Source organism: Hypanus sabinus, chromosome 1 (genome assembly GCF_030144855.1).
Source record: "Hypanus sabinus isolate sHypSab1 chromosome 1, sHypSab1.hap1, whole genome shotgun sequence".
Lineage (NCBI taxonomy): Eukaryota > Metazoa > Chordata > Chondrichthyes > Myliobatiformes > Dasyatidae > Hypanus > Hypanus sabinus.
The window spans coordinates 158662623-158677748 of record NC_082706.1 but is presented as its reverse complement, the minus strand read 5'-3'; the positions used below and the strand labels follow the sequence as shown (position 1 = coordinate 158677748).

The following is a 15126-nucleotide window of genomic DNA, read 5'->3' as shown; positions in this document are numbered from 1 at the left end:
GAGGCTGGCATATGAGACAAATCGAGCTAAGTGCCTGCAAACACCTCATTAAAAGGAGTTGAAATTCAATACCCAATAAACAGAATTCTCCCACCAATAAATTAATTCAAAAACACAGTGTTAATATATTGTCAACATTTCCAACAGCTTTCTCTTGGACAGTACAATTTATTGCAGACATTATATTGTTGTTTATTGCTGGTTCTTTCTTCATGCATCAATATCTCACCATTCTTCTCCCATGTGGGCTTTTGACTATTACATTGTAATTCAGGCTGGCTGATCTGTGACATTGCCCACACTTCTCCATGTTCAATCCCATCTTGTCAGCAGCTAACCTAAGATACAATTCATCTAGAAAGTTATTAATTCTCATATCACTTTGGTTAGTAGTTTAAAAATATCAGCTGAGCATATATAAAACTAACTTCTTGGCCAGAAGGTAATTTTGATGTGGGTTTTGGATGGACATCACACTCTTGGCTGGAGGTGACAGTAACGCAAAGTTTTATTTTGATCTAATTGGGTGTGTGTTTGCTTAGTTTTGTTTATTACTTGCTGCCTTTAGTAGTTATCATGTTTGTGACCTTGTGCTACAGCTTCGCCTGCGTGGCACATTTTAAAAACAACCTGGTGCTCTCACAGCAGAGCTTTCTGTACCTCCCACAGAACCAGAGTATGGTACACAGTTCTGCTGAAGCTGTTGGCCAACCGTGCCTCATGAATGTCCCAGCTATGATCTACCATACTATTCTGAAACTATTCCATCAAGCTCAATCTGACAGAACATGAATGCAATATAAATACTTTATCCTGAGGAGACTGTGATGTTCACTCCTGCAAATAGCATTATGGACAGATGCATGTCCAAGAAGCATGAAGGACAAGGCCAGTGGAATGTCATGGAAGAGTCCAGGATATTATTGGAATGGCAGGATTCTTTGAGTATGACTAAGTTAAATTGGCAACTAGCCTGCAGGACAGCTCTCCTAATTTAGACAGCAACCCCTAAGTATCTGAGAGATGGGTTGATTGCACTGGAGGTGATTTTGCAATGTTAAAATCCAGGTATAGTTGGTACCAGGTGATCCATTGGACCTTGTTCTGTTTCTGTTTAGATACAGCTGAGCAATCTGTAAAGCATTTCAGTTGGATTCTTTACTACGTTAGGCAGAATTCAAGCTATATCCTGTGATAATAGTTTGAAACAAAGTTAACAATAACAAAAACAATAGAGATTCTAGTTTGCAATCTTAGTTAAAGATTAAATCGTTCAATTGTAGATATTTAGGGAAATCAATAATCCATATTTTGAAACTGTATATTGTACCTTGGGATGAGTTTAAACTTCACAGTGTTTGTTCTAAAGTAATTAGATGATGCTTAGATAAAAATATATACATTTTCATAAACAAAATATTTATCTTAATTATTTTCTAGTTTCTCAAAAAGATGTTTATTACATTTGTAATCCATTCTGATACAGATGTTGGATTTGTGATCGATGAATTCAATATTGTAAACTCAGGGCTAGAAAATCCACAATTCAGCATTGGATCTGCTGATACATTTAAGTATGTAGAATCATTCATATACAACTTATCAGCAGAGACTGTGTAAATACTAAAGCCCTGGGGTGGTTCATTGTGATATTTTTCATGTACTGTGCAACTTGTAGTTAGCAGCTATTTATTTAAGTATGATTTCATTTTTATTAGGTTATTGGAATATGCCCTTGGCACAACTAACACACATTCCTATTTGGAAAATAAATTAGTCAACTCCAAAATTAAAATGAAAATGCATCCTCTGTTTGTTTTTATTCCCTTTCTGGCAAGAATTTTGTCTTAGCAATATCTGTGCTTCTGCCTGAAGTGTAATTATCATAGTAGCAATGTTTAGGATGTAATTTCATGGTACTGTTTTTTTCCCTCAGAAAACCAAAATGCAGCAGCTGCTATAACTGAATCAATGTAAAATATGAAGTACCACAAAAAAGTCAAATTTTATTCTTTTCTGAACAGTATTATTTTATGAATTGAAAATATGGTTAAAATGAATTAAAATCACTGTCTCATATTACATGATAGCTCAGATGGTTTTAATCTACTGTTAAATGGGGTAATTATGTAAATTTAGTGCCAAACCAAATGGACATTCAAAAACAATTATAAGTTTCAGTAATCATAAAGCAATAATATAAAATAAAAATTTGAATGTTTCAAATTAAGAAAAATAACCTTGAGTATAAATTGAGATCTAGTATGAGTTTAAAATCTTAACTTTTTATCATTCATTTTTCTTCTTATAAAGCTTCTGTTAAACTCTGGACAAACTTAACAGACAGCCTGACAGTTTAAATACATGAAAGTACAAAGAAATTTGTACTTTGCAATGTATTCAAGAACCAGTTGCAAATTTTAAAAAGTTTGGGTGCAAATGTTCAATATGAAGAGTGTGAATAAACAGATCAATGAGTTATATTCAGTTCATCTTTGTGCTCAACAACGGCTTGTATAAACTGTTTGAAGATTCTGTCCGTGTATGTCATTCGTCGTGGAAATATTCCTTCTAGAAAGCCGATGTGTCCACCATGTGCAGTTAGTAGTAGTGCAACGTTTGGGTTTTGTTTGGCAGATTGCATAGGTATGGCTGAAAGAAACACAAATGTTTGAAGACAAATTTATGATATTACTATTTTCTTACAACAAATAAGAAAATTGTTAACAATTTTCAAGGACAATGTTCATGAGTTCAGCTTCAGCAATAAATAAATTCACTTCAAAGAGAATTTTCACACATTGCATTGCAATCAATGATATCATCAGTAAAATTAATTCTAAATAATAATCTGTTGCATTATTTAGATTACATTTACTGTATTTGTTATACCTGAAACAAACCACTAAATTTTGTCATTGATTGTGTTAAGTGCATATTCTGTAATGCCCCTCCCTTACATTGGAAATGAGGTGCTAATCTACCCAAAATAAATGAATTGCCATCACCACCAAAATGAGTTCTCCCAGAAGATGCTATCTAATACGGTTAGAACTTTAAGAGTTTCTATTAAATCTGCTCTAATTTTTTTGAACAGTTGTATGACGTGGGCAATTATGGTCTTCCATTTGTCTTTAATCTGCTTTTTCTTTTCTCTATCCATGACCATGATTATTCTTGGCAAATTTTTCTATTGCCTGCACCTGAGCTGTGTCTTTACAAGATGGGTAACCCCAGCTATTATCTATATTGTTCAAAGATTGTCTGCCTGGCATCAGTGGTCGCATAACCAGAACTTGTGATATGCACCAGCTGCTCATATGACCATCAACTCCTGCTTCCAAGGCTTCATGTGAATGTGATCAGTGGGGGCTGGGGGGGGGTAAGCAAGTGCTATACCTTGCCCAAGGGTAACCTAGACTAATGGAGGGAAGGAGCACTTTACATCTCCTTTGGTAGAGGCGTATCTTCACCCCAACACCCTATTTGAACAGTAGTGAATAGAAACTTGATGACCTAGTATCTCTTTGTATATGGCAATGCCACTAGCCCAGGAATCAATCTGGTGAGCATACAATACATGAGAGGTAGTCTCACTAAGGCCAAGTATAATTGTAGCAAGACATCCTGTGTCCAGAACTTATATACTCTTATTGAGAAAGACTAGATTCAGATTCATTTATTTATTATCTGTACATTGAAACATACAGTCAAATGCTTCATTTGTTTTAACAGCTAGTACTACCCAAGAATATACTGGGACAGTCCACGAGTGTCACCACACATTCCAGCACTAACATAGCGTGCCCACAATGCTCGGCAGAACAACACAGAGCACAACAAGCAACAAATCAGCAACAGCAAGACAAACCCCTTTTCACCCTCCTACATACCCACTCACACTCACAGGCAGACCTCCAGCCCCAGGCCAGACCAGCCTCCTGACTTCCCCAGTGGACTTCAGACTCATGGACTCAAGGCTTCAGCCTTTAACTGCTGGACTTCCAACTGACCTTTGGGCTTCAATCTTTGGTGTTTACTTGATATGGGGTATCTTTGGATGGGACCCCAAACTCAAGGCCTCAATTTCCAGACTCACCGATGACAAGATCGCAAACTCCAAGTCTCGAACTCTGGACTCACTGACACATGAACTTTCTGACCTCTGCTTATATCTTATCCTAGGGTTCACCATCCAGGGGAGTTTACTGACCCAGTGGGCCACCAGCCCTAATCCTCATTCACAGTACTTATCAGCCTGACATCTATGGATGCACTTTGTCACACATCCACATTGCTGACCTTTGAATGCCAAAGCGTGTAGAAGAGGCCTAGATTCTGGCCCAACCTTTAACTCCTCCACGTACCTTTCCCTAAACCCTAACCTGACTCCTAACTCCCATCCCAGTCCCTAAAACCATCCCACTAACTTTAAGAATACCAAGTCTGAGCTACAACCTTGACAGAGACACAATCAACTAATCTGCCACACAGCTCCAGTGATCCATTTTCAATTTGATTCAGGTGCTATCTGTGCTAGAATTTTACACTAAGTTAAAAAGTTATGTGGTTCGATCTTAAACCAGGTTTTTCAATCAAATCAAAAGAAAGTATAAATGTTTTAGCAGGCAGTATGGCTGTAGTTGAGTTGGAAACATTAAAAGGTACAGCAGTAAGTAGGAAATGGCTACCATTTATGAAATATTAGATCATTTTCAACAAGAACCCTTAGGGGCAAGTGATCATAATATAATTGAATTCACCCTGAAATTTGAGAAGGAGAAGCTAAAGTCAGAAGTATCAGTATTATAGTGGAGTAAAGGGAATTATAGAGGCTTAAAGAGGAGTTGGGCAGAATTGATTGGAAAAGAACACTGGCAGGGATGACAGCAGAGCAGCTTTGGCTGGAATTTCTGGAAGCAATTTGGAAGGCAGAGGATGTATACATCCCAAAGGGGAAGAAGTGGTCTAAAGGCAAGATGACACAACCATGACTAGCAAGAGAAGTCAAAGCAAACATAAAAGCCAAAGAGAAGGCATATAATAGAGCAAAAGTAGTGAGAAGTTGCAGGATTGGGAAGCTTTTAAAAACCAACAGAAGTTAACTAAAAAGTCATTAAGATGGTAAAGATGGAATATGAAAGTAAGCCAGCCCATAATATTAATGTGGACACCAAAAGTTTCTTTAGAAACTTGAAGCATAAAAGAGAGGTGAGGGTGGATATGGGGCTGCCAGAAAATGACGCTGGAGAGGTACTAATGGGAGACAACGAAATGGCGGAAGAACTGTCTAAGTATTTTGCATCGGTCTTCATTTTGGATGGGATTAGCAGTATGGTGCAAGTTCCAGGTGTCAGGGGGCATAAAGTGTGTGAAGTTACCATAACTAGAGAGAAGGTTCTTGGGAATCTGAAAGGTCTGAAGGTGAATCAGTCACCTGGACCAGATGGTGTACACCCCAGAATTCTGAAGGAGGTGGTTGAAGTGATTGTGGGGGAATTAATAATGATCTTTCAAGAATCACTAGATTCTGGAATGGTTCCGGAAGACTGGAAAATTGCATATGTCACTCCACTCTTCAAGAAGGGAGAGAGCCAGTTAATCTGAACTCAGTGGTTGGGAAGATGTTGGAGTCAATTATTAAGGGTGAAGTCTCAGGGTGCTAGGACATACATATTAAATTTGGCTGTAGTCAGCATAGTTTCCTCAAGGTATTATCTTGCATGACCAATCTGTTGGGATTCTTTGTAGAAGTAACAAGCAGGATAGAAAAGGTTGATGCTGTGTACTTGGATTTTCAGAAGGCCTTTGACAAGGTGGCACACATGAGGCTGCTTAACAAGCCATGAACCCATGGTAAGACAGGAAAGTATGGATAAAGCAGTGGCTGATTGGCAGGAAACAAAGAGTGGGAGTAAAGGGGGCATTTTCTGTCTGGCTGCTGGAGTTCAACATGGGTCTGTGATGATCGATTCTTTTTAGATAAGATGTCAATGATTTGGATGTTGGAATTGATGGCTTTGTTACAAAGTTTGCAGACAATATGAAGATAGGTGGAGGGGCAGGTAGTTTTGGAGGAAGTAGAGGTGCTACAGAAGGACTTAGACAGATTAGAAGAATGGAAGAAGAAATGGTAGATGGAATACTGTGTCAGGCAGTGTATGGTCATGCGCTTTGGTAGAAGGAATGGAACAGTTGCCTATTTTCATTAGGAGAGAAAATACTAAAAAACCTGAGATGCAGGATTCCCTAAAGGTTAATTTCCAGTTTGAGTCTGTGGTGAGGGAGGCAAATACAATGTTAGCATTCATTTAAAGAGGATTAGAATATAAAAGCAAGGATGTAATGTGGAACAAGAAAAAATCTGGAGATGCTGGAAATCTGAGCAACACACAAAAATGCTGGAGGAACTCAGCAGGCCAGGCAGCATCTATGGAAAAGAGTACTGCTGACTTTTTGGGCCAAGACCTTTCTACAGGACTAAGTGTAATGTTTAGACTTCATAAAGCACTGATGCAGCCTCATTTGGAGTATTATGAGCAGGTCTGGGGCTCCTTATCTTAGAAAGGATGTGCTGAAACTGACAAGGTTCAAAGGAGGTTCATGAAAATGATTCCAGGATTGAATGGCTTGTCATATGATGGCTTTGGGCCTGTATTCACTAGAGTTCATGACCTCATTGAAACCTATCAAAAGGTGAAAAGCCTTAATAGAGTGGATGTGGAGAAGATATTTACTGTGGTGGGAGAGTTTAAGACCAGAGGAATAGAGATTGTCCTTTTAGCACAGAGATGAGGAGGAATTACTTTAGCCAGAGAGTGGTGAATCTGCAGAATTCTTTACCACAGGCAACTGTGGAGGCCAAGTCTTTATGTAGATTTAAGGCTGATAGTTTCTTGATTGGTCAGGGCATGAAGGGATATGGGGAAAAGGCAGGAGATAAGAGCTGAGAAGAAAATTGGATCAGACATGATGAAATGGCGGAGCGGACATAATAGGCCAAATAGCCTAATTCTGCTCCTATATCTTATGGTCTTATAGTCTCATAACTGTTCCTTTAAGATCTGGAACAAATGTTCAACTGGAGGTTACTGGGGGAAAAAAATTAAAGATAGTAGTAAACCTAATGAAAAGAGTTATAAACATAAGAGATTCTGCAGATGCTGGAAATCCAGAGTAACACACACTAACCATAATAGAATCAATGAAAGACTGTATCAACTTGGGCATCTAACTAATGTGCAAAAAACTGTGCAAATAATAAAAAGAGAGAGCAATGATAAATAAATAAGCAATAAATATTGAGAACATGAGATGAAGAATCCTTGAAAGTGAGTCCTTAGGTTGTGGGAACATTTCAATGATGGGGCAAGCAAAGTTGAATAAAGTCATCCTGTTTGTTTCAAGAACCTGATGTTAGAGGGGTAATAACTGTTCCTGAACCTGGTGATGTGCGTCCTGAGGCTCCTGTACCTTCTTCCTGATGGCAGCAGTAAGAATAGAGCATGACCTGGGTGTTGGGTGTCCCTGATGATGGATGCTGCTTTCCGGTGACAACCCCTGTGTAGATGTTGTAGTACACTGTAAAGTTTCACTGTTAAGGTAGCGTTTCTCTGTAGCAACAACGTTTGGGTTATGACTAGAGATGATGGGATGTGTTAGCTAATGAGCGGGATGTTGTTCTTTCTTGTGTGTCTGGGAGAAGAATTTTGAGGTCTTTTGCTGGGGATAAATGAGGAGAGAAGACGCAAATGGAGAGAGTTGGTAGACCGCTGGACGGAGTGGACTTGGAGTGAGGGTCCGAAGTCAGCGACGATTGGAGGAGGTCGATGGTGGACGAACAGTTTTATCAGTGAGCTCCAACATTTGTACATTAGACTGTTCAATGAGAATGTGCCCTTTTCTTTTTTTTTGTTTTTTAGTAACCATATGGTCAAATTAAGAATTATAAAGCTCAATCGGTTAATTGCTTATTGTGCACTGTTTGTTATTTGTGTACTGATTTGTAACAGGGGACACATTGCACAGCATCCACCCAAATTAGATTTCTTAAGTTTGGCCAGGCAGGGGGCTATTGTTCCCTATGTTAAGCTGCTAGCCGAACCGAGAGCTCAACCTGACAACATCTCCTCCACAATGCTCATCAGTGTAGGTGCACCATAAGGCTGTGTTCTTACCCCCCCCCCCCCCACTCTACTGGCTTTACAATTATGACTCCGAGGCTAAGCACAGCTCCGATGCCATATTTAAGCTTGCTGATGACACCGCTGTCACTGAATCAAAGGTGGCAATGAATCAGCATATAGGAGGGAGTTTGAAAATCTGGTTGAATGGTGTCGCAACAATAATCTCTCATTTAATGTCAGCAGAATCAAAGAGCTGACTATTGACTACAAGGGGAAGAAACTGGAATTTCATGAACTATTTCTCATTAGGGGATTAGAGGTGGAGCACGACTACATGGAGCGGTGTCGCAGGAAAGCAGCATCCATCATCAGGGACCCCCACCATCCAAGCCTTGCTCTCTTCTCGCTGCTACACTCAGTAAGGAAACATAGGAGCCTCAATGAAAAATGACACACAAGATGTACAAACAACCAATGTGTAAATGTTAATAGACTGTGTAAGACAGGTTCAGGAACAGTTATTACCCCTCAACCATCAGGCTCCAGAACCAGAGGATAGATTCACTCAACTTGACTCATCACATCACTGAACTGTTCCCACAACCTATGGATTCACTTTCAACGAATCTTCATCTCATGTTCTTAATATTTATTGTGTATTTATTATTATTAATTATTATTATTTAGACTGGTTTTTGTATTTGCACATTGGCTGTTTGTTCATCTTGAATGCAATTTTCATTGATTCTATTATGTTTTATTTGTGTTTACTGTGAATGGCCATGAGAAAATGAACCTCAGGGCAGTATGTAGAGATATATATGCACTTTGATAATAAATTTACTTTGAACTTTGAATTTTGACTGCTAGGCTAAGAACAGCTCTAACACAACCACAACAACAAGCTCTTACTCAACTTCAGTAAAACTAAAGAGCAAATGCTGACTGCAGAAAGGAAAAGTAGGGCAAATGTGCCAGAGTCTATACTGGGGGACTGCTGGTGAAGAGTGTTAGTAACTTTAAATTTATTTTGTTAGCATATTGAATGACTGTCCCAGGTCCATGGAAGGCAGAGAAATGGCTTCAGGACTATTTAAATCATTGGTCCAGGCTGTGTTCGAGGACTCATCAGAGGATACGTCCTGGGCCCAACACATAAATGGGAAGAAAGGACAGGAGGGTGGAGAGTATCTTAGCCCATTGGAGCCCTTTGGACCGAGGTGGGACACAAAATGTGGGGAGGCCTTTCAGTCGCTGAAGGAGCTGCTGACCCAAGCACCTGTGCTGGCTTTTGCAGACCCCTGATTGCCATATTTACTGCATATGGATGCCAGCCAAGAGGGTTCAGGATTAGGGCACTGGGTTGAGGCCGGTTGTGCTTGTCAGCCAGAGTCTGTTGCCCTCCGAGAAAAACTATCCCACGCACAAGTTGGAATTTCTGGTGTTGAAATGGGCGATGGTGGATAAGCTGAGTGACTACCTTTACGGGGCCAAGTTTGAGGTGAGGACGGACAACAACCCCTTAACTTATATCCTGACCTTGGCAAAACTGGATGACACAGGCCTTCGGTGGTTGGCAACATTCTCTGCCTGTGATTTCAGTCTGAAATACCGGCTGGGAAGCAGGAAATTTGATGCTGATTCTTTATCCCAACGGGTGAAGAGGGACTGGTCAGGGATGAGGAGTGGGAGAGTGTTCCTGCCCCAGGGGTGAAAGCCATGTGTCAGTTTACCATCATGGTGAAGGCAGAAGGAAAGGATGGCTAGGATCGAGCGGTGGATCAATTGGGAGCTTCTGATGTTGCCATTCCCCAAATTTACTGTAACCTGACTGCTCTGAAGACAAATCAGCTGCCGGAGTTGAGTTGTGGAGAACCAGCAGCTGCTTAGTGAGATGATCCGGGCATTGGCACTATTTGGGCAGCAGTCAAAAAGGGAGACATGGCTCAAGTGGAGAAGACGAAACATGCATCACTGCCTCCATTACTGCAAGAATGGCCTTTGTTGGAGTTGAAGAACCAGATCTTATACCCAGACCAACCTTGGCATTGCCAACTGGTTCTGCCCAAGAAATATTGGAGGATTGCGTTGAAGTCACTTCATGATAATTCTGGACATTTGGGGTGGAAAAGACCTATGGATTGCTCAGAGACTGGTTTTACTGGCCCCGGATGAAATCGGAGGTTGAAGAATACTGCAAGTTGTGCATTTGATGCATGTGGCGGAAGACACTGCCTACATGGGCAGCTCCCTTGTCTCACTTGCAGAGTCCGGGGCCTCTGGTCCTGTTGTGTATGGATTTCCAGTCAATAGAACCCAATGCCAGCAAAACAACAAATGTCTTAGTATTCATGGACCACTACACCAGATATGCACAGGCTTTCCCTACCAAGGACCAGGGGGCATCTACAGTGGAAAAAGTGTTATGAGAGAGTCATCCATGAGTTACTGGGCATGCTTGGAGTCAAGAAGTCAAGTGAAACCCAACCAGAGAGGTTTAATCAGACCTTGCTAGACATGCTCAGGACCCTGGAGACCAGCAAGAGCAAGTGGAGTCAATATAACCATATAACAATTACAGCATGGAAACAGGCCATCTCAGCCCTTCTAGTCCATGCAGATGCTTACTCTCATTGTGTCCCACTGGCCTGCACTCAGCCCATAACCCTCCATTCCTTTCCTGTCCATATACCTATCCAATTTTACTTTAAATGACAATACTGAACCTGCCTCTACCACTTCTACTGGAAGCTCATCCCACATAGCTACCACTCTCTGAGTAAAGAAATTCCCCCTCGTGTTACCCTTAAACTTTTGCCCCCTAACTCTCAAATCATATCCTCTTGTTTGAATCTCCCCTACACTCAATGGAAAAAGCCTATCCACGTCAACTCGATCTATGCCCCTCATTATTTTAAATACCTCTATCAAGTCCCCCCTCAACCTTCTACACTCCAAAGAATAAAGACCTAATTTATTCAGCCTTTCCCTGTAACGTAGGTGTTGAAACTCAGGTAACATTCTAGTAAACCTCCTCTGTACTCTTCCTATTTTGTTGATATCTTTCCTATAATTCGGTGACCAGAACTGTACACAATACCCCAAATTCAGCCTTACCAATGCCTTGTACAATTTTAACATTACATCCCAACTTCTATACTCAATGCTCTGATTTATAAAGGCCAGCACACCAAAAGCTTTCTTCACCACCCTATCCACATGAGATTCCACCTTCAGGGAACAATGCACCATTATTCCGAGATCACTCTGTTCTACTGCATTCTTCAATGCCCTACCATTTATGCCCCACCATGTTCTATTTGGATTATTCCCACCAAAATGTAGCACCTCACACTTATCAGCATTAAACTCCATCTGCCATCGTTCAGTCCACTCTTCTAACTGGCCTAAATCTCTCTGCAAGCTTTGAAAACCTACTTCATTATCCACAACACTACCTACCTTAGTATCACCTGCATACTTACTAAGCCAATTTACCACCCCATCATCCAGATCATTAATGTATACGACAAACAACATTGGACCCAATATAGATCCTTGAGGCACACCACTAGTCACTGGCCTCCAACCTGAAAAACAGTTATCTACCTCTACTCTCTGGCATCTCCCACCTAGCCACTGTTGAATCCATTTTACTACTTCAATATTAATACATAATGATTGAGCCTTCCTAACTAACCTTCCGTGCGGAACCTTGTCAAAGGCCTTACTGAATATATTGGGTGTTTGGTTCACAGTTACCACTGTACATGAAGTAAAGCTACTGGGTACTCGCCATATTAGTTGATATTAGGGCACGAGGTGAGGTTGCCCATTGACCTTTGTTTTGGGACTGACAAGGGTGACTTACCCCCGAAGACTTATCTGAAGTATGCGTCTGATATAAGAAGAGCGCTGAAAAAGGCTTATGAATTCGCTGAGGTCACAGCTGCCAATCATATTCAAGGAAATAAGAGGAAGTATGATCAAAAGGTGAGGTTCTCCAAACTCCTGCTGGGAGACTAAGTCCTCATAAGGAACTTGGGGCTACCTGGAAAGCATAAGTTGGCTGACTGCTGTGCGGCTACACCCTGTGCGGTGGAGAGTCAAATCCCAAACCTACCAGTTTTCTGGGTGAAACCAAAGGATGGGAATGGGCCTGTCAAGATTCTCCATCGGAACCATCTGCTGCCCCTGTGTCAAGAGGTGCAGGTAGACCCAGAGCTCAACTTGAAGCTTACACCTAGTAAGAGGACTCTGCAGAAATGCAGGGTGACTGCAGGGCCCACAGCTGGCAAAGTTAGGCTGGCCCTCACCCCTGAGAGGGATACTGATTTGGAGAATGAGGACCTGGCTGTGTGGTATGTGCCGCCATTCGCTAACTCCCCATTGATTGAGGAAGAGACTCCCAGCCCTTCTCCCGCTGAGTCAGGTGAAGTGGGGGGGGGGGGGCTACCTGTGGTCAGCCTGGGTTGCAGTGGGACTCTGCAGGGGAGGAAGTGGAGCTTGGCCACTGGACACCAAGTTGCAGGTGGCATGAGTGATAGATTGGGGAAGGCCTCACCAGGAAGACCGGAAGTATCCCCAGCAGTGTCGGAACCTGAAGAGTTAGGTGGGGGGGGGGGGGGTCAGAGGTCTCGGAGAACTAGGAGACCACTGGACAGGCTGGCCTACATAGCACCAGGGGAATAGAATGTGATCCCTACCGTTTTGGGGAGCTACGTCACTGCCGTGTGCAACTGGATTGGACTTTGTGTTTTGCAGGAAGGATTGGTGAATTATCTCAACATCATGAGGACATGACTAAATTTGGTGGGGAGAGAGTGTAACATGCTGTAAGATTTCACAGCTAAGGTAATGGTTTCTCTGTTGCAGCAGTGTTTGGGTTATGACTAGAGATAATGGGGCATGTTGGCCAATAAGTGGGATGTTGTTCTTTCTTGTGTGTCTGGGAGAGGGATTTCACGGTCTTTTGCCTGGGAGAGATGAGGAAGAGAAGATGCAAATAGAGAGAGTTGGGACACCGCCGGACTGAGTGGACTTGGAGTGAGGGTCCGAAGGTCAGCAGCGATCAGAGGAGGTTGATGGTGGACAAATGGCCTTATCAGTGAGCCCCAACATTTGCGCATTAGATTGTTTCATGAGAATAGGCCATTTTTCTTTTTTTTGTTTCTTTACTAACCATGCAGACAAATTAAGAATTATAAAGCTCAATTACTTAATTGCATATTGTATACTGTTTTTAATTTCATGGTACTGATTCGTAAGAGGGAACACATAGTGGAGCATCCACCCAAATGAGTTTTCTTAAGTTTGGCTGGGCCAGGGCTATATCCCCTATATTAAGCCGCTAGCTGAACCGAGAGTTACAATGTGATCAATGGGGTTGAGGGCTTTAACTGCAATGGACTGGGCCATATCCACTACTTTTTGTGGGATTTCCATTCAAGAGCATTGGTATTTCCAGACCAGTCTGTGATGCTGCTAGTCAAAATATTCTCCACCACTAATATAAAGAAATTTGTCAATGTTTTAGGTGTCATACTGAATCTTCACAAACTCCTAGGGAAGTAGAAGTGCTGCTGTGCTTTCTTTGTAATTGCTCCTACATGCTGGGCCCAGGACAGGTCCTCTGAAAGGATAACACAAAGGAATTTAAAGTTATTAATCCTTTCCACCTCTGATCCTCCAATGAGAACTGAGTCACGGACCTCTGGTTCCCTCCTCCTGAGGTCAATCAGTTCCTTGATCTTGCTTACATTGAGTAAGAGGTGGTGTTGTGGCACCACTCAGCCAGATTTTCAATCTCTCTCCAATGTGCTGATCTGTCACTACCTTTGGTTTGGCCTATGACAGTGGTATCATCGGCAGACTTGAATATGGCATGGGAGCTTAGTTATAGAGTAATAAGTGTAGAGTAAGTTGAACAGGGTTAGAGGCCAAAGTCTTGAAGCTTATTGATTAGTTCTGAGGGGATGACGGTACTGAATGCCAAGCTGTTGTTGACAAAGTGCACTTTGATGAATGCATCTTTACTGACCAAATGTTCCAGGATTGAGTGAAGAGCAGACCAAACAAAAAAGAGCAGAAGTTATGAAAACTTCTAAGATTAACAGTATTACCATTATAGGTAATATCATTTCCATATCCACTCTATCTAGGCTTTCATGAGATCCCCCTTTATCTTTCTAAATTATAGTGAGTATGGGCCTAGAGCCATCAAAAGCTTCTCATATGACAAGCCATTCTATCCTGGAATCACTTTTGTGAACCTCCTTTGAACCCTCTCTAATGTCAACAGGAGTACAAAACTGCTCACAATACTCCAGGGGAGGCCTCACCACTGCTTTATATAGCAACAGCATTACATCCTTGTTTTTAATATTCTACTCCTCTCAGAATGAAAACTAACACTGCATTTGCCTTCCTCACCAACAACTCAACCTTCCAGCTAACTTTGTGGGAATCCTGCATAAGGACTCCCAAGTCGCTTTGAACCTTAGATTTTTAAATTTTTTCCCCATTTAGAAAATAGTCCACGTCTTTATTCTGTATATCAAAGTTTCATGACCATACACTTTCTGACACTGAAGCATCTGCCGCTTCTTTGCCCATTCTCCTAATCTGTCTAAGTCCTGCATCCACCCTGTTTCCTCAACAATACCTGCACCTCTAACTATCTTTGTATCATCCGCAAACTTGGTCATAGAGCCCTTAATTCTGTCATCCAAATCACTGACATACAACATAAAAAGAAGCAGTCCCAACACTGATCCCTGTGAAACCCCACTAGTCACTGGCAGCCAACCAGAAAAAGTTCCCTTTATCTCTACTCTTTGCCTCCTGCCAATCAGCCAATGCTCAATCTATTCTAATATCTTTCCTGTAATATCATGAACTCAAATCTTGCTAAGCAACCTCATGTGTGGCACCTTGTCAAAGGCCATTTGAAAATCCAAGTACACAACATTCATTGATTCTCCTTTGTCTATCCTGTTTG

At 41.5% G+C, this 15126-nt stretch overlaps 1 protein-coding gene across 2 annotated transcripts in view; it reads right to left on the bottom strand.

The window, feature by feature from the left end:
• Positions 1-218: 218 nt before the first annotated feature.
• abhd3 (abhydrolase domain containing 3, phospholipase) overlaps positions 219-15126 on the bottom strand; it is a 72024-nt gene continuing 57116 nt past the window's right edge. For both annotated transcript variants that reach the window (XM_059950635.1, XM_059950692.1), the window contains one exon: positions 219-2652. In XM_059950635.1, the coding sequence (XP_059806618.1) occupies positions 2471-2652 (182 nt within the window). In that variant the 3' untranslated portion in view covers positions 219-2470. The remainder of the gene's footprint in view (positions 2653-15126) is intronic.